The sequence below is a fragment of the Vidua chalybeata genome, chromosome 15 (assembly GCF_026979565.1).
Source record: "Vidua chalybeata isolate OUT-0048 chromosome 15, bVidCha1 merged haplotype, whole genome shotgun sequence".
In the NCBI taxonomy this organism is placed as follows: Eukaryota; Metazoa; Chordata; class Aves; order Passeriformes; family Viduidae; genus Vidua; species Vidua chalybeata.
This window is the reverse complement of record NC_071544.1, coordinates 8,836,280-8,859,417: the sequence shown is the minus strand read 5'-3', so window position 1 is coordinate 8,859,417 and position 23,138 is coordinate 8,836,280. Positions and strand designations below refer to the sequence as shown.

The 23,138-nt window shown below is 40.7% G+C and overlaps 1 protein-coding gene across 1 annotated transcript; it reads left to right on the top strand.

Moving 5' to 3' along the window:
• Window positions 1–6,648: 6,648 nt before the first annotated feature.
• Window positions 6,649–21,408, top strand: PPP2CA (protein phosphatase 2 catalytic subunit alpha). The gene is made up of 7 exons (XM_053956484.1): window positions 6,649–6,919; window positions 17,392–17,601; window positions 18,106–18,279; window positions 18,458–18,547; window positions 18,844–19,005; window positions 19,744–19,862; window positions 20,593–21,408. The coding sequence occupies exons 1-7, from the start codon at window positions 6,818–6,820 to the stop codon at window positions 20,663–20,665; spliced, it is 930 nt and encodes a 309-aa protein (XP_053812459.1). The 5' UTR covers window positions 6,649–6,817; the 3' UTR covers window positions 20,666–21,408.
• Window positions 21,409–23,138: the final 1,730 nt, after the last annotated feature.

Here is a 23,138-nt window from a genome sequence, read left to right as displayed (position 1 = left end):
ACAGCATGCAATGAAACAGAAGATGAAAAAATAAAATGTATTGTTCAAATAGAAAAAATCAGGTTTTGTTGTTATTATGATCACGCGGAGAGCAGGGGAGCTGGTTACAGCTGAAGGGAGGTATCTAATATTCTCAGGATTGATCACTACCTCTTCCCAACATTCTTCATCCTTCCCAAGTCACATGTGTTTAATTGATATGATGAAGAAAGGTGAGGAAAGGTGACACAGCTCATGGCTGGAGGGATAAATGGTCTTAGCTACTAAAAATGGAGACAGTACTTTCTAAATGAACACAAGTTGCTAATGTTACTAATGAGAAAACTCAGGTTTATCAAGTTGAGAAAGCTCAGGTTTATCAAGTGCAGTTCTATCCACCCGGAGTTATTCTCTTTCTAAGTAATTTACCATTGCTATTACATTTTGTATGTTTATATATTTACTATTATTACACTCACAAATATTTGGACTGTCATTGAGTTGGAATGACCAGCAATTTCTGCTTAGGCAATTTACCTAAGATGCTTGTGACTGATAACACAGGACTTTGTCATTCCAAAGCACAGGCAGTCTATACATTTTGATATTAGTTAATATCTTTGTTTTGATTAATATTAAAATGGCCCATCAAAAAAAAAGAAGAGACAGTTCTAGCCAGATTCTGTATAACTCTGCTACAGTATTGCAAATAATTTCAGGTTGCTACAGCATGTTCTTCCACTCCACACTTAAAATAAACTTTTTGGTGAGAACACTGTTATGTAAGGCTGCAAACGAGATTTGGAACAATAAGAATTATCCAACTTGCCACCTATTTTTAATACCTAAGATAGAAGGCACTGAAATTCTGAATGAGAATATTCCAAGAGCAAAGTACAGCAGTGAACCCACCTATTACAATTAGATCTGATTCAGTATTAGGTTAAAAATAAGGTCAGGTTCTTATTTGCAACTAGCTATTACTAATAATGCAATTGTTAACCACAGTGAAGCGAAATCAGGATCAAAGCATGCCTGTGCAGTGAACTTCTCCTTTGTCCTTTAGCACCAAACACAAAAAGATTTCAGAAGAAAATTTTCCTCCCCAGGCTCTCTCTTCAGAGGAAGCATTTAAGCAGCAGCCAGCACTGCTTGGAAGTGGGCTTGGGAGCTGATGCTGAGCTGGAGGGCAAGGCAACAGTTTAGCCAAGCCATCTTTAGCAGGTTGTGTGGACCTGTTTTGTCACACGAGACACCTGTGACATCTCCAAACCAATATGGATATCATATTAACATGCACTAGCAGTCACAGGTACTCCCCAGTGGAGTTTATGCCCCTTCACTGCAAGGCAGTGGCAGTGCTATGAAAGAAACATACATTCACTGGGCAGGAAAGTGAAGGAGCAATAACTCGAGTTTTCATGCTGCAAATCTTTTTTGCAGCCTTTCTGTAGCTTAACTGCTTGGCCCAGCTCAAGGTCATTATGACAGTAACTGTAATGTATTAACTGATGAGTAAATATCAGGGGGAAAAAAAAAAAAAAAGCAACAGCTATAATATGCAGAGAATCTCCTTCATTCACTCAAATAAACAGGTACAGAATGGCTCCAGCAGTCAGATGTTGCCTGGCTGAAGTGAAACAATCTCCAGGACCAGACAAGAGGTGCAGAATAAAGGTAAGAATGGTTGAAGTGCACAGTGAACTACTTTGCAAGGACACAGTTAAAGAGTAGAAATGTTATGATAATCCTAAACAAAACGTCACTGGAATTTATAGACATTTAATAGGATAGCAATATCATTCTAAGGAAAACTATCCTCATTATGACCCTTAAGCCTCCCCAGCTACATTAGCCAGCTGCCTTCTTTTGGATTAATTACTACATTTTGGCATAATTCTGTGGACCAGGATGAGGAGAGAAAATACATCCTGCGAGGTTTTAGCCATAATTTGGATGTTGCATTGTGTTTGAGATTTCATGGAAATTAGTTGTTCAGCCCCTTTTTAATATGTTGCAGCTTAAAAAAACCCCACGTCTTACAAGTCCTACATTTCTCATATTCCTAAAGCCAGCTATCTGAAAGCCAGAAGCAGTGGTTTCTCCACTGGGTATTGGCATAAAAAGCAAAGATATATATCTATCCCATATCTAGCACAGGAAACATTATGTAGGAATTGTCCATACAAGGCATGTGGGATGTGCCAGGTTTGTGCCACTTACAAAAAACGCACTTGGGATCACATTATCTCCATGACAACTGCTTGTACGTATTAATAATTTGTTGTGCACTTAAACATAGCTTATGGAAAGGACTGAATAATAGGAGATTTTTGCAAAGAAAGCACTTGTAACACAAGCTGTGCTGATCAGAGCGTTACACCAGCAATCAGCAAGCCTAAAGCCTCGCAGCATGAGCTTAGCAGGACATTTCACAGGTGCTTATGTTATCTGTTTAAAAGGAAGGAATTTAAGGATGGGCCCAAGTATCTATTGAACTGGGGTCTCTACTTTCGACTCTCAGTGCTTCTGTCATGTTTGGAAAGTGAGTTCATTTCAGGATCTGTTTCCTCGTCGGGCTGAAATAATGTATTTGTCCATCTGGCGATAAAGTGACAGTATTTGTGCTGGCAGAGGTGGTGTTTGTCAAGTATTCTAGAGATTAAAACTGGTAGATGATAGGTAGGAGGAATGTGGCCCTGTGCTCAGGTGCACAAGGATGTACCCACTGCCCCAGTGCTCCTACCCAGCCAGGCTGGACACAGAGAGTTCAGTTCCACACTCATGGGGAGAGAGCAGGACATAAAATATTTGCAAAATATTAAGCCCCTAACATTGGAGAATGAGCACTCTATTCCTAGCTTTTAAAAGACCTGACTATGAAATATCTGTAACCATAGTGATTTGAAAATGTGATTTTCATGGTTACTCTGTAATTTCTTCTTTCAGTAAGACACTGCACTTCTTGCTTTATCTACAACACGAGGGTGAATGATGAACTAGCAGATTTCAGTAATATGTTTTGTGGTATACAGGGTGATTAATAATGAGATTCTATCTTTTACAGAAGCCATTCTGTTGAAGTGAGTGGGCCACTGTTCATAGTGGTATTACTGATGTCACTGATTTTGTCATGTACTATCTGGACTCTGAAATTAGTCAAATATACAGAAATAGTATTTGTTTGTGATGATGTAATAAATATCTGATGTAAAAGTGTTCTGTTTTTCTTTCAGTCTTTTGCAATAGTTCTACTTAAGATGACAGGCTTATCTGATTTAATGGGACTATTAAGACACAAAACATATGTTTTATCCAGTAGTGGTCAGTATCTGAATATGCAAGAGATTACATGATGTGTACTTCTGAATTTATTTGATCAGAAGTCTCTTTCCTCATAGAGGCAGTTGACTTCCACACTAATGTACCAGTGTCTATATTCTTTGCTTGCAGAAATACATGTGTTAATCAAAGGTGGCAGGCCTACATCTAAAGGTGGCAGCTCATTGTTACACTATTGTATAGCCTTTAAATTGTATAGTACAGTCTTTATATTGTATTGCATAGCCCTTTAATTCTGCACTTAGTATTAAAAAACCATAGCAACAGACATTTTGGACATGCATTGATGGATAATTTAGAATCACTAAAATATTCAAAGAGAGAGTCAAGTGTGAAGAAACTAATTTACGTGTTCCTTACTCTACAATGCTAAGTTGACAATAGGTTGTATAGTTGAACGGTGTGATATAAATCTACATAAATCTGCATTTAAACACGGATGTCTCATAGTACAATGGAAATGTTGGTGTTACAGATAAGATTATTGCAGTTGCTAACACCCTCATCCATGAGTTTCAGATTAATTTCAGACTAGTACAGAATTAGTTGGCACTATAGGCTAACAGCTGAATAACCTACAGCTGGAAGTGTGTAAACATAAGTGCTGTCAGCCTGACCAGTTCACCTCTCTCCAGAATGCCTCACATGTGACACATTGGTCCCTGACTCAGGTGTCAGCACAGCAGTGCGGCCTCCATACCCCTGACTCACTGGGGCAGCCACACCCAGGCAGCTCCTTAGGTACAAACCACACACATGCCTGGCATATATTCACATACTAAATACGATTTATTACTGCCATCTCACAGGTTACAGTTTAATCTTACCGTGTATCTGAAGCCCTGACAAACACCCAACTTATGCAACACAGCATGTATCCTTTCATTAATACATTCTCCTTTGAAGGCTCAGATATGTATCTAAGAAGAGAAAAGCAACTGTGATTCTCTAAACAATTGATTGTCATTCTCAAGTCAGAGGGAGCAAAGAGATCTGATTTCTGATCCACACATAGACAATTTAAAAGAGTATGAGGATAAAATACAGAGCTAATGCTTGGAATGGAGATGGAAACCAAAGGTCCAGATAAATGAATCCTGAATTTCCTTTGCGGAGTCCTGAATTCTCCTGTAGCGAGTGGCACGGCTTCAGCTTTCAGCGGCAAGCAGGCAGTGCTGAATCACCTACCCCTTCCCAAGTGGAGTTTCTTTAAAAAAGAGCTATCACTGAGCCTTTTCAAAGTGTTCCTTTCTTTACCACCACGCTCCTGGGAACCATCACAAGTGCTCTGAAGACAGCGGTGATTGTTAATTTGTGACGTGTCCAGCCTGATCCACACTAGCAGGAAGAAACTATTAACTTGGCTTGTTTGCCTACAAAACTGCAACTGAAATCCTGCCATGCTTTATCTGGTAGGTGTAAGAAAAGTACAGCTCGTGTTTGCAGTGTGATCCTCAAACACATAACTATGCCAGAAAGTCGACAATTATTAAAGAAAATGAACTTTAGCTTGGCAAATTACACAAGAGTTGATGTTATTGCTTCATATTCTTTGCATATATTTGCTCAAGACTATTTTGGGAAAATGTGCTACAGAGTGAATTCTTGAAACCTATCACTTCTCAATGAATGGTACTTTTCCTTCTACAACTTTAAGCACAAAACTAAGGTCATCTGAAGATGGGGACCTATGTAACAACAGCAAAATTATTTTGGAAGATAAACAAAACCTACGTCAGGCAATTCAAACCAGCTGATGAACAGCAGGAGCGTATGACACCAAGAAACCGAGACTGACCCATGAAAGCAAACATTCCTTACCCCTTGCTCACTATGGAATTCTTAATTTCCTTCAATAGTAGGCAAAGAATTTAACAAGTCAGACTCCATATTAGGCAAGTGATGACCAAGACAATTAACACAAATTAAGTAGGAAAAGTCATTGTGCCCTCTTGAAATTAGCAAATCAATATTTTATCAACATTTTGACCCATTTAAGTGAAAAAAATATTAAACTGATCATTTCATGCCTTTTGTAAGTTATTTAGGGGAAATTTTCCTCTATAATTTAAGATGCAGATTGCAATAAAATACATAATTCATTAGAAATTGGTTCTGCCTATTTCCTACGTTCTTTTTTATTGCAATTTATCTGTGTCTTACTGAAATATTTTCGCTTAGGTAGCAAGTGTCTGAGTACAATAAGGTAGCTGAGGTCACCACTAGTTTCCTGAAAAAATACCACCTTCCTGAAAGTTTCCTGAAAGGTCCACCACTAATTTCCTTTACTGAACACTTACACTGCATTTCATGCATTGCTTCTGTCTAAAAAGGTCATAATAAACTCTGGACTTCCAAGAACTCTTTCAGTATAAATTGTTTTAAAGAAATGCAGCACGGCCTTTTTAACCTAAGCACTACCTGGTGGTACAATTAAGATAGTATTTAATGCTCATGATTTAGAACTGAAAAGCTTTATTTCAAAGTACCCAAGAGCAGCAAGTGCCCTCCACTTCCCTCTTCTCTGATGGACACAGTAACCGCGCTCAGGACCTCAGAATCACAGAATTGTTGGGTTGGAGCTCTGGGGATCACCCAGTCCGACCCATCGGCCAGGGCCGGGTCCCCTGGAGCAGGTGACACAGGAACGTGCCCAGGGCGGCTTTGAAAGCATCAAGAGAAGACTCCACGCCCACCCCCCGCCAGCCCGTTCCAGTGCTCTGCTCCACACAACGCAAAGTTCTTTCTCGCGTGGAGGTGGAACTTTCTGTGTTTTAGTTTACGGCGGGTACTCCTGTCCTGTCTCTTGGCACCCGCCTCGGAGATACGTATATGCATTAATGGCAGGGAGAACCACAAACACTGCGGAGTCGCACAAATCCCTCGGAAACGTCGTCTCCCGACCCGGCGGCAGGCGCTTGGCAGCCGAGGACCCTGCCCAGCCTGTGCCCCGCGAGGAGCCGGCGCTCAACACCCGGACACAGGAGGGGCCGGCACCGCCACGCCGGCGACCCCTCACGGCAGTGCCCTGGCTCCCGCCTCAAGGCTGCGACCGGGCGGGGCTGCGCCGCGCCCCTCAAACGGACCCCTCCGTGGGGAGGGGGCCAGCCCCCGGCGGCCCAGGAGCAGAGCCGGGAACGAGAACCGGGACGAAGCACAGCCTCCCCCCACGCTCGCTCCCCTCGCCCGCCCCCTCCCCTCAGAGCGCACTCGCGGCCCCGCCCGGGCGCCGCGCACGCGCCGTCGGCTCCCGCGGCGTCCCCCTCCCCGCGGTGGGGCCGGGGCGGTGACGTCAGCAGCGGCGGCCATTACACGGTGCGGAGCGAGGAGCGGCAGCGCTGCCGCAGCCGGAGTGCCCCGGGCCGCCCTCTCCCCGCGCCCGCCCGCCCGCCCGCCCTGACGCGTCGCGGCCGCCGCCGCTGTGGGGAGCGCGGATCGCAGGGGCCCGCGGGGCGGTGCGGCAACAGCAGCCGGTGAGGAGGAGGGGGAGAGCGGGATGGAGGAGAAGGTCTTCACCAAGGAGCTCGACCAGTGGGTGGAGCAGCTCAACGAGTGCAAGCAGCTGTCCGAGGGGCAGGTGAAGAGCCTCTGCGAGAAGGTGAGAAGCGAGGGGCTGCGGGGAGGCGGCGGGGCCGGGCAGGGAGCTGCCGGCGGGGGCGGTGCCGCTGAGCCGGGCGGGCGCGGGGCCTCGGGCGGGCCGGGGGTTGGCGCGGCCCGGCGGGGGGAGCGGGCCGGCAGCCGGGGCCGGGCGAGCCGCGGCCCCTCGGCTGTGCTGGAGCCTCGGCTCCGCCTCCCGCCCGCTCAGCGCCTCCTAAAATGGCGCCGCGGCCGCGATGGATCCTCGGGAGAGACCCCCGAGAGACCCCCCCCCCGGTTAAAATATTAAATCAGCCCTCAGAAGCGTGAGTTATTCAAATGAAAATAAAAGCTTGTGGTAGGCGCTTGGAAATTACACGCGGTAAAGAGCTGCTGCTTTGATTTTTTTTCTTGTATTTTTCATGATGTGAATAAGCGCAGACACGTTTATAACTAATTGAAGGGTAGATTAGCTTTGGGGTTTTGGTTTCCCTTAATAAGGTTTTGGCTTTCACGAAATTCACAGAATAAACATTCGAGATCCTATATAACTCCATATTTTATGGTGATGGTTTGAAACGTGGATGTTACAGGGCGATGTGTTAATTGAGACATTCATAGCTTAGAAAGGTTGTAAAGCCAATCTTGGACAGATTGCATTTTGGAAATGCAGGAAAATTTTGTTCTGATAGCGTCCAGAGGCATTTTCCAGTTGAGTTCTAATTCTGGATGTAACCTCATAGCTGAGGGTTGTTGTTGGTGGTGGTTTTTTTCTTTTTTTTAATTACTGATGATTTTATGTATTTCTAGACTGAAAGATGGAATACTTATAAATTTTTTGGGAACTGGCTATTAAGGAATACATGAAGTGATGGATGTGCTGGCTTCTAAAGAAGCCTACATACTTGCTATAGAAAGTACCTAGAATATTTTAAAATTGGAATCATGTTTTTAAATACTACATCAGGTTGTTTTGGAAGCAAATTGATTCAAGACAACTATCCATGAACTTCATAAAGAACTTGCAGTGATTTTGGCCAGACCTGCTCTTGCTCCAGTACAGATTTTAGTTCGCTTGTATTCCAGCAACTCAGCACTGTTTCCGTTTGATCCAGGCTGTGTATTTTAAAGGCTGTTGCAAGCAAGTGGCAATGTCACCGCCTGGCTATTTCCATGTGCGTCTCCAATGACGGCGGTCCAGCTTCTTCCTTGTATTGCTTTATGTGAGAGGCAAGTATTTCACTTGCCATCGTTTATAAACTGATGGGTACTGAGTCCTGAATCCCACAGGAGTGGGTGCATATGGCTCCATTTTGTGGGGCTGTATGGTAACGTGCGGGACCATGAGGGATGTATAATGTACAAAAAGCTTTCAATGTACTGGGGGTTTTGGTTCAGTGAGAAGCAAGCATACCACTAGACATTCCTTACAGAAGATACAGTCCCAGTCATCAGTGTTGCACAAGATGACATTATCATTTTTTCCCAGTGAAGAATGGAAATGAGCTGTATTTATGGATAAATGTATAATGCTCATCACCAAGATGATGGTGAAGGAAAAAAGAAAAGAAACCTTTGTGTCTGACTACTGTGTGTTGAGATGAGATAGCATGAGACTGTGGAAGAGAAATCTGCCAATCACAATATTCTTTAGCAGCAGCCTTCATGTTGGCTGGGCTGGCTCTAGGGGGGCTCAGGGTGGGGTAACAGTTCTCTCTGTGTGTCGAGTGTGTGGTCAGCGCTGTGCAGAGTTCAGCCACAGGGCTGGTGATGTTAGGGAAAGTTGATTTGTTGCTGATAACTACAGGTGGATTTACTTGGACTTTCTTCTAAGAGTAGTTAAGTTTCTTCGTGGTTGCTGATGGAAGGAATTGGAAGTAGGCCCTTGAACTCCTTGTCTCCATTGTGTTCATGGAAGTGGGATGAGAGCTCAGTTCTGCACCTTTGTGCTGAGGGACAGCACTTGCTTTAATGTGTTTCCATGTTCCCAGCACTGACTTTCAGAAATCTCACTGGATTGTTCTTTGTTTGGACTATTTAAGTAGTTTTGTGGCTGTAATCACATGGAAAGACTGGTTTTCCATGAACGGCTTAAGGACAGTGTCAAATGCCGCTATTGTTCCAAAGCACAGATAAAGACCATACTAGGTATAAACTGTTGTTCTTCACCACATTGAATTACAGCTAGGACTAGTTAAAATAAACAATTAAAAAAAATTTAGGGCTTTTCCTGATAACACTGATTGGATGATCTCCCTGACAAGTATTTCTTGATCTGCTGGGGCTTCCTGTGTGCAGACTGGTGCCTGTCTAATAAGAATAAGCCTAAGGGCTCTCTTGTATTTCAGTATTGATACCTGAAGAACTTAACAGCTTTTTACAAACATGATAATTGTGCAGCCATTTGTGCATCCCAGTTACTTTCTTGGTGTGTCTTTCACTGAGCCTGGTTACCTGGGTGATGGTGGTGGTGGGAACTGGGCAGAAACATCTTCGAAGTCTAGAAGTAATTTGTAACCATGAATAATACATTATACTTTCACAAATGATTTGAAATAATCAACCTCTGAGTGGCAGTTAAATGATTCTAGGCTTAGTACGTGCTGTGTGTTGAATGTTACATCAGTTGAGTGGCCGATTGTATGTGCTTTGCTTCAGCATTTGAGAAATGCAAGTTCTAAAGAAGAGGTCAAAATATACCCAGTCCAGTTACTGTTACATGTCAGCAGTGTTTGTCCTGTTAGTGCTGAATTGTTTATTGGCAGAGGTGAAAGGAAGTCCCTTATTGCCAGGTGAGAGATTTTCCACTGGCCATTTTGAATGAAAGGATGCTGGTTTAGTTTCTTTCCCATACATTGTGACGGTGGAGGGAAATGGTCTTGTCATCGCTGTGTATAGATGTCCTTTATCACAGGAACTGGGGGTGTGGCACATTGCTCAGGAAGGTGGGATGACAGTCTAAAATTTCACAAAGGAATGAGGTGAATTTTTGGATAGAGTTTGCTTTGGTTATTGCAGAAAGTATCTAGTGCAGGTGGAGGCAAAGGTGTCAGAGCCACTCCCTCAAAAACACTACTCTGTAATTTAGTGAGTTTGACTGTGGCATCTCCAGTTTTTGGAGAGAGGGAAGAGTATTTGGTCATATATTACTGTGTAAAGCCTTTCAGGGTTTTCAAGTATGTTTCTGATGAAGCTTTCTTTAGGTCAAAAAAAGCCTGTGCAATCAAAGTTCAGTTCCTGTAATACATTAAACTTACATGTTCTGTGGATCTCACTCCTGTGTTTTAAGCTGAGCTGTCTGTCCAACTTCTTTTTCAGACAGAGGCACATGTTCCATTCTATTTCCTATGCTGTTCAGGAGTTGCCTTTCTTAGCTGATTATTTTGGCTAGAAGTGGATGTTTTAAACTATTTCCAGCTGCATTTGCAAGGGCTTTTCCATTAGCTAGCTTTTGTATTCTTGTATCCATCATGTATAACTAACTATTCTTCAGACTAAGATGATTGTGAAAATGAATCTTCCTGTCTGAACTTGCTGTAAATCAGCCAAGAAACATGCTCCAACAGAATTCCCAGGTAGTGAGATATGGTGTGCCCTGTGTGGTGGGCTGTGCATAGGGCAGGTTCTGTGTTCCTCTGCCCCTGGCAGAAGAGGAATGTGCGGTGTTGCAGTCCCTGGCTTCTGGATTCTGTAACAAGGGAGCACTGCTGCCAATGGCAGGAGGCCCCCCCAGCAGCTGTTCAAGGGCCTCTGGGAGACCAGAGGGTGGTTTAGGGCTCCTTAGGGCTCCTTTGTTGAACATACCTAGGGATCAAGTCATTGATGGGACCATGTAGTTACACCTTCTGTCTCTGAAGAGTTACAAGTGTAGTGTACAAAGCCTTTTGTAACACTTACTTGACTGTGTTTTAGATTATTCTTGAAGACTTAAAAAAAAATCGTTTGACGCCCAGTGTTCCGATTTCTTGCATTTTTTTTTTCATGGTGGTTTTTTTTGTTTGTTTCATTTTGTTTGTTTTTTGTTATGGTTAATAATGAAAAATGGAAATTGTCTCTTTCCACAGAAGGCATTTGAAGTGTCAGCCTTGCCAGCCTTCTCACCTTGTCTGGATTCACATACAACAACTTGATGTGCATATAAAAATTTAGGCTTGAATGTGCCAGTGATTGTACCATCAGCAGCTTTCTGGGTTTGTTTTTTTTTTTTTTCAATTCTAGTAAATTCTGTAAAAATTGAGTTGTGCCAGTATCAGATGTTTGGCTGTGTTTTTTTTTGCTTTTTAGTGGCAATATTAGTTGTGATCAAGTAGGAGTGAGAGATACTTGTATTGTTGTGGGCATAGTTTAAGCTAACAGCAGGAAGCACTCTTAAGTCAGACAGTCTTCCTGTCCCCACTGCCTACTTGAGTTCTGCCAGTTTGAGGCTGGAGACACGGATGGGGCTCCAGGACTGATGTCCTCTTCCAAATCTACCTGTGCCGAGGCTGTTGCCTCCTCAGATGTGATGACAGTGCTGCTCTGTGATCGCTTCCAAGCCATTTCCAGTTACTCACCTGGGTTGCCTTGCCCAGCACAAAACCCAAACCTGTCTAGCTGTGTCTAGCCTTGTACAGCAGATCTGTGTGAGGGGAATCACAGGAGCAGGGATAGAATTTTCACTTTTGCTTAGGGGCCCTTAAACATTATGCTATATTCAGTAATGCTGTTGTTCTTTTTCTTCAGGTAGTATATATTAAGCTGGAAAAAGTTTATTCCTAACTAAAGAATGAATACTAGCACTCAGTTACTTAGTAGCCAGGTCTCCAATATTTCTGCTGAATATTTTGAACATGTCTTCCAATATAGGTGTTTCTGATTTGCTGGTTGGTTCTAAACTCTTTTCTTGAGTTTTGACATGCCATCCTCCACCCCGTGTCCTGACCTATGGCATGGCTGTGTTGGAGTTACTGGAACAAAAGTGTTGAGAACTTTCTGAGTTCATTGTGTGAAGCTGGACTTGTTGATGTCAGGCACTACTAGTTTGGGAGTAAGTGTAGCCTATTTTTTTTTTTTAAATGTGAATGATCCAAAATGAATACAGCTTGTTCTACAGAGAGGACTTAAAAATATCCCTGTGAGTGGTCAGCTTCCTGTATTGCTGTCATTGCTGTGTTCCTTGGAGCTCCCATGAGGCAAGGAAGGCATAAGGGTTCCTGATTTATTTGATTTGTTATGTTTTTTTAAAGACATTTTTCCTAGATTATTTTTCTTCAATTTAAAGATACTAAGATCTTTTGTATGAATCAAAATAATGACGCTGAGTTCTTTCAGAAGACTCTCTTCCTATCCCCACTGCTCTTGTCAACTACTGATTGATTAACAGCTTTTCCCCTTCTTCCTGATTTGCCTCTGAGGGCAAGAACATTTAACAGTTACTCTGTGTGTATAAGAAACTACTGAACTTTTCAAATGGAAATGTTGAGGGGACTATCTAAGTTTCCAATGGTGTAGGTCCCTACTTTTGTAATACAAAGGAAGGGAGGGTTATTTGGCAGAAGTTTGCTGCTTGCATGCTTTCTTGTAGGCCTTCTAGAATTTACAGGCAATAAAGGAAAGTGGTGGTCTTATTTTAATTTTACAGTAGTCCTGGCATTGGGGTTGCTCTTTTGGTTGGCTAAACTGGTCTCTCTTCTCACTGAACAGAAGAGATTAGAAATGAAGGCGTAGGTGCTAATCACAAATCCAGAGAGAAAGCAGATGCATCAACTTCTGTCCTGGCAAAAGAGTATTTTTCTGCTCACTATTTCTGTGTGGATGGAAATCCTGGTTTTACTTTGGAATACTAAATAATTACATATCAGTGAGGAGCTTTGTATTTTAATTTTGTTGCTACTTACACATTCATGCTCAACTCCTTAGTGGATTGCGAAGTTCAGCGTAAATCAGTTTCCCATTTGTGTCATGTGTAATCTGACTGCCATGCCTCCTTCACAGAAGGGTGTTATTGGAGGCTTCATTTATCTAGTTTTGTTTAAAATGTCAGTGAATTAGAACACCTTTTGTTTTAAAAAATGAGTCCATCTTTTGTCTGAACCTGCTCTCTTTCCTCCCCAAGTGAGGAGCGCAGAAATCTTTAAATTGAAAAGCATTGACTCTGCAGAAGAATTGCTGACCATAATGGATGACTTTGCTTGGAACTGGAACCTTTTCCAGGTCATGATGTTTGAACAGCTAAAACCAGTATTCATCCCAATTAGCTGATCATTGTGCCTTTAGTCACATCCTGTGCACCTTGGTGACAGGAAATTATGGGTGTGGTTGAAGTCTTCAATCTCATCCAAATATCTTTATGGTAACTACCAATAACTATTTATTGGTTAGAGTGGATGCTTCTCATTACACACTTTACTGGACAGTATGGTGGGCTGCAGGTGTGAATTCTGGTCTGCCAAGAACGACACGTTACCATCTGCAACCATGACTCCGGGGCTGCGTTGTCTAATTAAAATAATGGTTGTATTTTCTTTACTGAATTAGTAGTGGTAATCTTTTGATGACTAGCTCATAGTGCTGCTTCAAGCATTGATTTATAATTCTACACAGATAGTGATGTTTACTGTTTGGTTTGAGTCTTGTTATTTTCTTTTATGTGCCCCAGAGTTTTTCATGGTAGATAATTGGACTGACTTGTCAGAGCTCATGCTAGAATGTAGGGACCTAAGAAGGGGTTGGAGTAATTAAGAAATATCTGGTATATTCTGGAAACACAAAGGAATTTGGGTACAGATTAATTCAGAGGATTTAGTAGAAATGGACCACTGGAAATTATTTCTGTGAGACGAGGTTGATGATGTACACTGCTTGTGAGGGAAACGTGCGTATCATCAGCACAGAGTGAGTTGAGGAAGTAAAATAGATGGATTATGGCTTTTATGGCACTCGGCTCTGAGCTTTAATTTGTGGCATATAGGATAAAAATATTTGGAGGGTGCAAGGGAAATAAGAGATACATCTGCATGCATACAACCCATGCATTTCATTAAATAAACTGAGGATCTGAAAATCACATGGTAGTGACTTTAATAGCCATCTTTTCAAAATTCTTGTACAGTCTTAAAACAATGAAACTGATCTTTGTGTTTTAAGACCAGCATGGTGCAGAGATGTGCTTTGTAAACAGAGCCACCAAAGCAGCTTAGTACTGTTCAGCTGGGCCTTTAGATGATGTGCAGCAGTCCAGGAATGGTTTAGTTCTTAAGTACTAGGTTGAGTTTTTATGCAGTGCTACTCCTTTTGTAGTAAAGTGGAAATTGGTTGTCTTGTGTGTTTGAACCAATATTGGCTTTATTCTTGTTAAGTTTTGGGATTGTGCAAGTTTTCTCTTTACAGAGAAATGACTGAGTAATTCAAGTCACAATGAATTCCACTCACTATGACTAAGCTGGAATTTGATACGTCCTGCTTATTCTTTGAACTTTGAGATTGTTCTGAGTAAAATATGTGACTTTCCACCTCAGCAGTAGTGTTTATGACAGCATTGCACTTGGTTCTTCTTATACTCTTCTTGTGTAACTGTCTCACAGTTGTGTGTTTTTTGTCTTTGACTTCATTAGTAATTGTCTGTAAAATTAGCATTTATCAACTTGAAGTATCAAGTGTTCTTTGCAGTCTTATTCTGTATGTGTTTGCACTTCATTTTGAAATCTGAGAGTGTAGTGCTGAAAAAATAAACTGATTCAGAGGCAGGGTTTTACAACTGTAATATGGTAGGTTGTTGATAGCATGTTTTTGCTTAAGTATCCTGCACCTCAGAAGTTTAACTTGTGGTGGTATTCTACTATGTAAAAAAGATTAATTAAGTATTGGAGGTGTAGAGAAGTTCAGGGTTGTCCTAATAGTAGCAATTGCTGGGAACTGAAAAAAGAATTAATAGGGTGCTCGAGAAAATCTGTTTATGAATTTTATCATTGTTTGTCTTGATGATAGGCAGTGAAGCCTGGATGTTTCAAAATGTTGATGTCAAAATATTCCATTGTTGCCCTATTATCCTTTGTGGCAATAGGTCCTGGGGTGTTTCAAGTTTACAGGGTTATGTGTGTGTACCTTTCTTAGTTCTCCTTTGTCAGATGGTTGGATCAAGGATCCACCTGAAGGGTGCTGTAGAATGCTCTATTGCTTCTTCTTCCTGAGGAAGTGTAGGAGAGCTGTTGATGGGAAGTCCATTTATTGGCAAGGAGGATGGGTAGGGGGAGTTGTGTGATGTGGCGAGTGAGCAGCAGCTTCAAGAATCAGTAAAAAGAGGGAGTGGAACCAGGTGGAGTTGCTGTGTGTGATCCAGTACAAGGTCAGGGGCACAGATACTGGAGGAGTAGTATTAGTGACCACTTGCCATTGTGGAATTGTAGTATTAAATGTACTGTTGTCTTACCAACTTGTATGTTTGTATTGTGTTATGGTATATTAAAAGTCCTTTTTTACTTTACCTTTTTATAGGAATTAATTTATTATGAAAGTTGGGATATAGTAGACTGCTTGTTGGTGGCTTGCTTTCAGGATGTTATTTTTTCTACTTTCAGCTCTGCTGAAGCTCTTTCATAGAGCCAAGTAGAGTGTTTAAGCACTTGAGTATGTGCCACTTCTAATACTGTGGGACATAAGACTGTAAATGAACTAAACAGTTCATAACACGGTGTTGCATGAAACCGGTTTTAAAACATGGAAATGTTGGAATCCCTGCACCAGCATTCCTCCACTGCAGGATTTAAATAGAGTTTGCTGGTTTGCAAATTGACCTGGAACAGTCTTTTTCCATCAGAGTAGCTGTCTGACTTCTCTGTGTGTTTGGTCATGTGTGTATCTGAGTGATTTAATATTTCAGAAACTGGAAGCAACAACTCAATTGCTGAGAAGTCTGCCATTCTCAGCACAAACACTACATACCTTTGATGAAAAATGAATGCTGCATTCTTTGTGCAGTGCTTCAAGTGTGTTAAGAAAATCCAGTGGTAGAAACATTCTCATTAAAGAGTAGGTTTTTTATATCAAACTGCTCTAAGCGTCTGTGATGTTCTCTGTCTAAAGGAGAATTAAGCTGGCTAATGCTTCTGAATGTAAGAGAGTATTAGAAGAGGCTAAGGCTGTTAAAACACCTTCAAAACATCCGGCGAGTGTCACTGCATTAAAGTTAAGTCAGGCTATCTTAAAATACATCTGCACTTTTAGCATCGACCACAAACCAGGAATGACCTATCTTTAGTACTGGGCACAGTGCAAGTGGAAACTGTCACATGAGACTGAATTTTGATGTAAATATGTCTGCAGAGTGACATCTAAAGCTTTGTGTCATGCAGGGTGCTTAGCCATGCTGTATTTTTGCATTTCTTTGCAGTGAAACATTGAATGTCATGAATTTCCATCATTAAACTTAGGTATTGCTTCTGTTTGAAGTGGTGACCATGGCGGTCAGCCAGGATGATGTGTGGGACAGTGACACCACTTTTGGGTGGGAGTGTCAGCCACTTTCTTGTAGACAACTTGGGTTATAGAATAGAATATAATTTTTATCTATTTTCTTGTAATTGAGTTAATGAGGTAAAAAAGGATCCTTTTTTAATAGGAGCATTGACTCTTGAAAAACAGGGAAATTTTAGTAGATGGTAACTGGTAAACTTGTTACTATTTATATTTTTAATAGCTTCTTGATTTAGCAAATCATTGTGGCATGGGTCTGGTGACTGTTCTGAGAACAAACTGTAACAACTGTTTTGCATTATTTCAGAATTACCTTTCTGGTGCTATATTTAGTCTATGCTGCTTCATACAAATTACTTTTGTCTGCAACTTTGATACACACAATTTTTGGGGAAAAAAATGGGGATGACAAACATCTTACCCAGCTCTGGTTTATGAAGACAAAACTTGATGTTATTAGTCTGTGTTTAATCACAAAACTTGTTGAGAGAACTTGTGCAGGTAATGGCCTGCTCTGTAATTGCTGGTACCAGTGGATGTTTGTTCTCATTCTGCTTCATGCAGGACCCCCTGCCTTTGCAGGTGGGTTGAAGATGTTTGTACAGCTGAGTGCCAAGGTATTGGTGGTGTTTTGGCTGTGTCTGAGTATGGGCTTTTGGAAGTAAGATGTTGACAGGATTTTTAGATTCAATTTTTCAAAATACTTAAAAACTTTCTAAGTTCCAGTAGTGCTGTTCATTGTTCTATGCTTCGCAGAACCATTTTTATAGGAAGTCTGAAGTTTTGCTTCAGATACCAGCCTCAAGGAGGAAAAGTAGGCATGCAACTACTAATTATTAATACAGGGTTTCATAAAGTGAAATGCTGTTTTAAGATAAATGGCATTTAAGTAAAGATAAGCTTCTCCCTCAAGTGCATCAGGGAAGGAAGGGACAAGAGCTCCTAAAGAGAGCAGGTAGCAGAGTTGGAAGTGGTAGAGCATGCTTTGAATAAAACAGCTCTTCCTGGACAAACTCACAATTTATGTGCTTTTTTGCTTTATAGGCTAAAGAAATTTTGACAAAAGAATCCAACGTACAAGAAGTGCGATGTCCAGTCACAGTCTGTGGAGATGTCCATGGACAATTTCACGACCTCATGGAACTTTTCAGAATTGGAGGCAAATCACCAGACACAAACTATTTGTTTATGGGGGACTATGTTGACAGAGGCTATTATTCAGTCGAAACAGTCACATTGCTTGTAGCTCTTAAGGTAACTTTGCTTCTCAGCTTTACAATTTCATATAAAATATATCATTACTATCCTTACTACACTTAATATCTATTATGATTTTCACTGCATTGGTATAAGAGCTACTGAAACTGACTTCTTGGCTCTCGAAGTCACTTATTAAAAAAAAAAATCATAAAAATGTTTAGGTGCAAGCCTGAGCTTTATCTAAAATTAGTATTTTATGTTTTACTTGCCTAAGTAGCAATCTTTTAAGAATTTGCTTGGAGAGAGATCAGCTTAATGCACAAGTGTAGTGAAGTCCCCTAGTAATAATAAATACAACTTGTAATTAATCTCAAAAGTAATTGGCCATTGAAGATTGAAATAAATGAATCCTTTTTTTTCCCTTAAAGGTTATTATTTAATCTTCAGAATGGTTTGCTTTTAGTTGCTTTATTGATGTGTGGCAGGGATTGAGGAGTGCAAATTCTGTTCTGGGGAAGAGTTGATCATTGATGTGCTAAAATAAACTCTTCTGTTTAGGTCCGTTACCGTGAACGTATCACAATTCTTCGAGGGAACCATGAAAGCAGGCAAATCACACAAGTTTATGGTTTCTATGATGAATGTTTAAGGAAATATGGAAATGCAAATGTTTGGAAGTACTTCACAGACCTTTTTGATTACCTGCCTCTAACTGCCTTGGTGGATGGCCAGGTATGTTGACATCTGACAAAGCTGAATGTTTTTGATTGTAAAGGGAGTTCTTAACATTGCATTCTGTCAGCTCTCATCTTTAAAGGAATCTCATGCAGATTTTCTCATAATAATTTATTCTAAATTGTTCTAACTGCACTGATTAATGCAAATAAACTTCATGTTTCTTAACTTGCAGATTTTTTGTCTACATGGCGGCCTCTCTCCATCTATAGATACACTGGATCACATCAGAGCACTTGATCGCTTGCAGGAAGTTCCCCATGAGGTACTGAAAAATAATTTTTTAAGCTGATGAGATTGATGATTCAGCATGTATTGGGGGGGTTAAGCTTGCAGGCTGAAAATGAAATTCAAATCAGCTTAGCAATATTAAAGTGCCTGCTGTCTTCCTGTTCTGGATTTTTTTAAAGGAAAAATGACGGGCATGTCCTTGCTTAAATAAAGAAACACATTAATTCTTAAAGGGTTGTGCAGAGGTGGTGCATGTGCAAGCATTTTTGGGTTTTGTTGGTTTTGGTTCTTTGCACTTCACCTCTAAAACATCATCTACATCTCTTACAGGGTCCAATGTGTGACTTGCTATGGTCAGATCCAGATGATCGTGGTGGCTGGGGAATTTCTCCTCGAGGTGCAGGTTACACATTTGGACAGGATATTTCAGAAACCTTTAACCATGCTAATGGCCTTACGTTGGTTTCAAGAGCTCATCAGTTGGTAATGGAGGTGAGCAGGACAGCCTGTGTGTACAGACTTTGGATTGTGTCCTTGGTCCATTTATTCCATGCTCTGTGTGTCAGATGTGTGTATGCTGCTGTGACAGGTGACCACCCAGCTAAGAGTATTCCAGAAACTCGACCTTGACAGTATTCACATGCTTCTAAAGGAGTTTGACAGTGGAGTAACCTTTTTTTGGCCTTATTTTCCTGAATATTTACAGTAATATCTCCAACCAGGCTTTGGTGCTAGATGTGGTATTGCATTTCTGTGTAGATTAAAAGGTTTTAAAATATGTGTCTCTTGGAAAAAAGGTGTAATTTTTGTTTTTAGCTTAGATATGTGCTTTTGTTCTTGGTCACTAGTTATTCCCAGCAGTTCAGATTTTTAAGTGTATGTCTGTACTCAGGTTTTGGTGATCACAGTTGAAGGTTTAGAGTAGATTGTGTACTTCAGAATTGCTGTTTTAACTATTTAATGCTAATGCAATGGAGAAATATTGCTAGATGGTTTTTTTTTTTAAATATCTAGCTCATATTTGCTAGTAGGAAGCAACCTATGAAGGCCAAAATTCCTTTTTACACTTCTTCTCTTCAGAAGAGAAAAAAGATCCAGCCTTAAGCTTATTTAAAGTAACCCTACAAATGTCCCTTAGAGCTGTGAGCATTAAAAGGTTGGTTTGTAGTCAGGCGGTTACGTTGGGTACATTAACTTGGTTGTCATAATAATTTTTTCCTTCCTCTCCAGGGGTACAACTGGTGCCATGATCGGAATGTAGTAACAATTTTCAGTGCTCCAAACTATTGTTACCGTTGTGGCAACCAGGCTGCAATTATGGAACTTGATGATACTCTAAAATACTCCTTGTAAGTATGTTTAAAAATGAGAATTGCATTGCCTGTGATTTTAAGATACCATTTAATTATGTTAAAGTATGGAGGTTTTTTTTCCCCCCTCTCTAAGCTTTTGGGAGGTGGAGTGAGCATGGAATTGTTGGTTTAGTCACATTTAAAGTCTTGGAGTCAAGCCTCTGGAACAGTTGCTGTTGAGATCTTTTGTCAGATTAAAGTGAGATTCCTCAATTTTGTTTTGTAGAACTACCTGGATTTTAATGACTTACTGTGTAGGGATGTGATTTGAGAGCAGGAGTAGTCTGTGACATCTAAGGAGACTTTAGGAATCTTTGAATTCTTCAGGTGTTGGGATGTCAGGTCTTTAAATGAGATTTCTAACTAACTACTGCAGCAGCAACTTTACTAGTAAATGAGGCAAAAGCACAGTGCAAACTGCCCTCTTTGATAATAACTGGAGACTTTAACTTTCTGATAGATACAAATGTTCGACCACTTTGAGTCTTAAAGCTAAAATTAATTTCTCTCCAGACCTTCATGGTAAAAGGAATTTAATATGTGATGGTTGAAAGTACATACTAACAGGAGTGGAAGAACTGGAACACTTGTTCTAGAAAATTTAACTTGCTTGATAAAACTTGCAGAGACTCACTTTTGTTAAACCACCAGTCCTGTAATTCATGGCTAGAACATACCTGAATGTCAGCTGAGCTCTTGTGTTTTCATTGATGTCTGTGCTCTTCAGTTTGCAGTTTGACCCGGCGCCGCGTAGAGGTGAACCGCATGTTACTCGTCGCACCCCAGACTACTTCCTGTAAAGAGATTTTAGACCTGTACAGTATTGCCATGAACCATATGTTGACCTAAAGAAAATGGGAAGAGCAACAGTAACTCCAAAGTGTCAGAAAATATTTAACATTCAAACTTTGTTTTCACATGGACCAAAAGACGTGCCATATTCAGTACAAAGCCTCTTGTCATCAACAACTGTGACCACTTTAGAATGAACCAGTTCATTGCATGCTGAAGCAACATTGTTGGTCAAGAAACCAGTTTCTGGCATAGCGCTATTTGTAGTTACTTTTGCTTTCTCTGAGAGACTGCAAATAATAAGATGTAGACATTAACACCTCGTGAATACATTTAACTTTCCATTTAGCTATAGCTTTATTCAGCATGACTGTAGATAAGGGTAGCAGCAAACAATCATTGAAGCTTAAAGAACATTTTTAAAATAAGTACCAAGGCCTCATATTTGTTCTGAAACTGTTTGTTTTATTTTCAGGGAATACTGTTTAATTTAATTGTATTGATTTTTTTTTTTTTTTTTTGTCTGCACTCAGTTCCCTTTTCCACTCTGCCCTACCATATTGTCCCTTGTAATTGTCCAAGGATAGTGAATTACTTTGAACAGAACTGTTTTTTTCTGTAAAACAATGTTACTGCAGGACAGAGCTGCAGTGTTTTTCATAATAAACTTGTGAACTAAGTATGGAAAAATGTCAAAATTCTAATTGCATCTCAGGTCAGCTGTGGTTTAATAAACTAACATGTAGCTGGATGGGTTTTATAAACTTGCATAGAAATTTCCACCTTCTAAATAAGTAAAACTGAGGTGATTTGGAGTGTGCTGGAAAACTCTGACCTTCTGAATCCTGTCCCAGGAAGGTGCCTGGGCCTGTGTCTCACAGCTGAGAACAGCTTGCTGGTTACTCACGTGTTGCTCTTTCCCTCTTGGTGCTCTACTGAAATACTCAGAAATGGAAGAATATAAGTTCACTTAACTGATTGCGTGTGGCTTTATTTCAAGTGTAAATCTAAGTTTGCGTAATTTACAATGTAGGTGCTAATACTTAAAATAATTTTTCTGAAAAACTAAGAATAAAACCAGTTTTGTAAATATTAAAGGAAACAACTTGAAGTTTAGTGCTACGTGTATTTGCCCAGGCTTCCATTCTGAAAAACAGTGGTATGTGGTTTATGTTAACTTCTGTTTAAATATTTCCTTTCTACTAACTTCTTCACAATTTGAACCCAAATTTGATTATTTGGTTCAAAGCCAAAATTCAAATGTTATCCCTTCTTAAGGCTTGTGTGTGAAACTTCTTGGGTACATCTAAATGATGTACCTGGCTGTTGACTTAGTAAAAGGTCTTTTAATATTCAGATTGTTTGAGACATGAAGTTTCTTGGGCACAATGTAGATTCTGTAATAACAAGGAAGTTTGTTTTTTACACTGCTTGTTTCTAAGGGAACACACATATTTTGCAGATGTTCAACTCGCCTGGAGGTCTAGTTTTAGACATGCTTTTCTGAAAAGCTGGAGGACCACTTAATGCTTTAACTTGCAAAGATGATGCTGCATTTCATCAAACATTGCTTCATCTCCTTTAAGAAAGGCTCAAGTGGTTGCTTTTCCTTCAGCAGAATTTGAGCCCTGTCCTGGTAGGTTGGGTTCCAAATGGCTTCTGGAGAGCTCAGTGGCTTGATCTCTTACAGGAAGAAGTGCATGCTAAAAATAAGTGCACCTCAAGTGGCTTTTTTTAGTATATTGGGAGCTTTTGCTTTGATCACTATTAAAACAATGCTTTGCTGAGAGTAGTTCATGTTCCATTCCTGTCACTTGTCTTTCTCTGTGTTTGTTTAGATGGGACTTTGTGCTTTCATTGACACCATTCCTTCAAGAGGAATGACTTTGCCCTATTTTCTGCTTTCCTTGTTGCTTTAATTGGCATGACTCATCTGCTCTGGCAGGGAGCAGCCCTTTCTTTTCTTCAGTTTCTGTACACAAATCCAAGTGGTTAGTAAAGTCCATGGACAATGTTGGAGTCACTCCAGTTTTTGTGCTTTCCTCTATAATTATGTTATGATGGTCTGTGTGAAGATTCCAGTGCAAAAACCACATTGTGAAGAAAAGCGTTGCTGTGATGGAGTACTAACCAGCTGAACTCATGTTTGGAAGATGCAAAAGAAACAAAGATCTAGATAATAGGGGGTTGATTTATTGGTAGCTGATTGGTACCTGCACAGAACTTCTTTGCTTCAGCCTGTGAGCATGGTGGCTGCAGAGAAATGAGCAGGATTTGGAGATCACTGGTAATTCCTCCATCTCCGCTATGCCTGCTGCATTCCATGCAATACAAAATAGAGGCACAGCTGGACCTCCTGTATTGTGGTTGTTCAGTGTTGAAATGGAAATGTCATGCCCAGTTCTTAGAGGGGAGGGCCGACATGGGGGTTTAGGTTATCAGAAGGCAGTTGGGAATGAAATTATACTTTTCCGTGAGCTG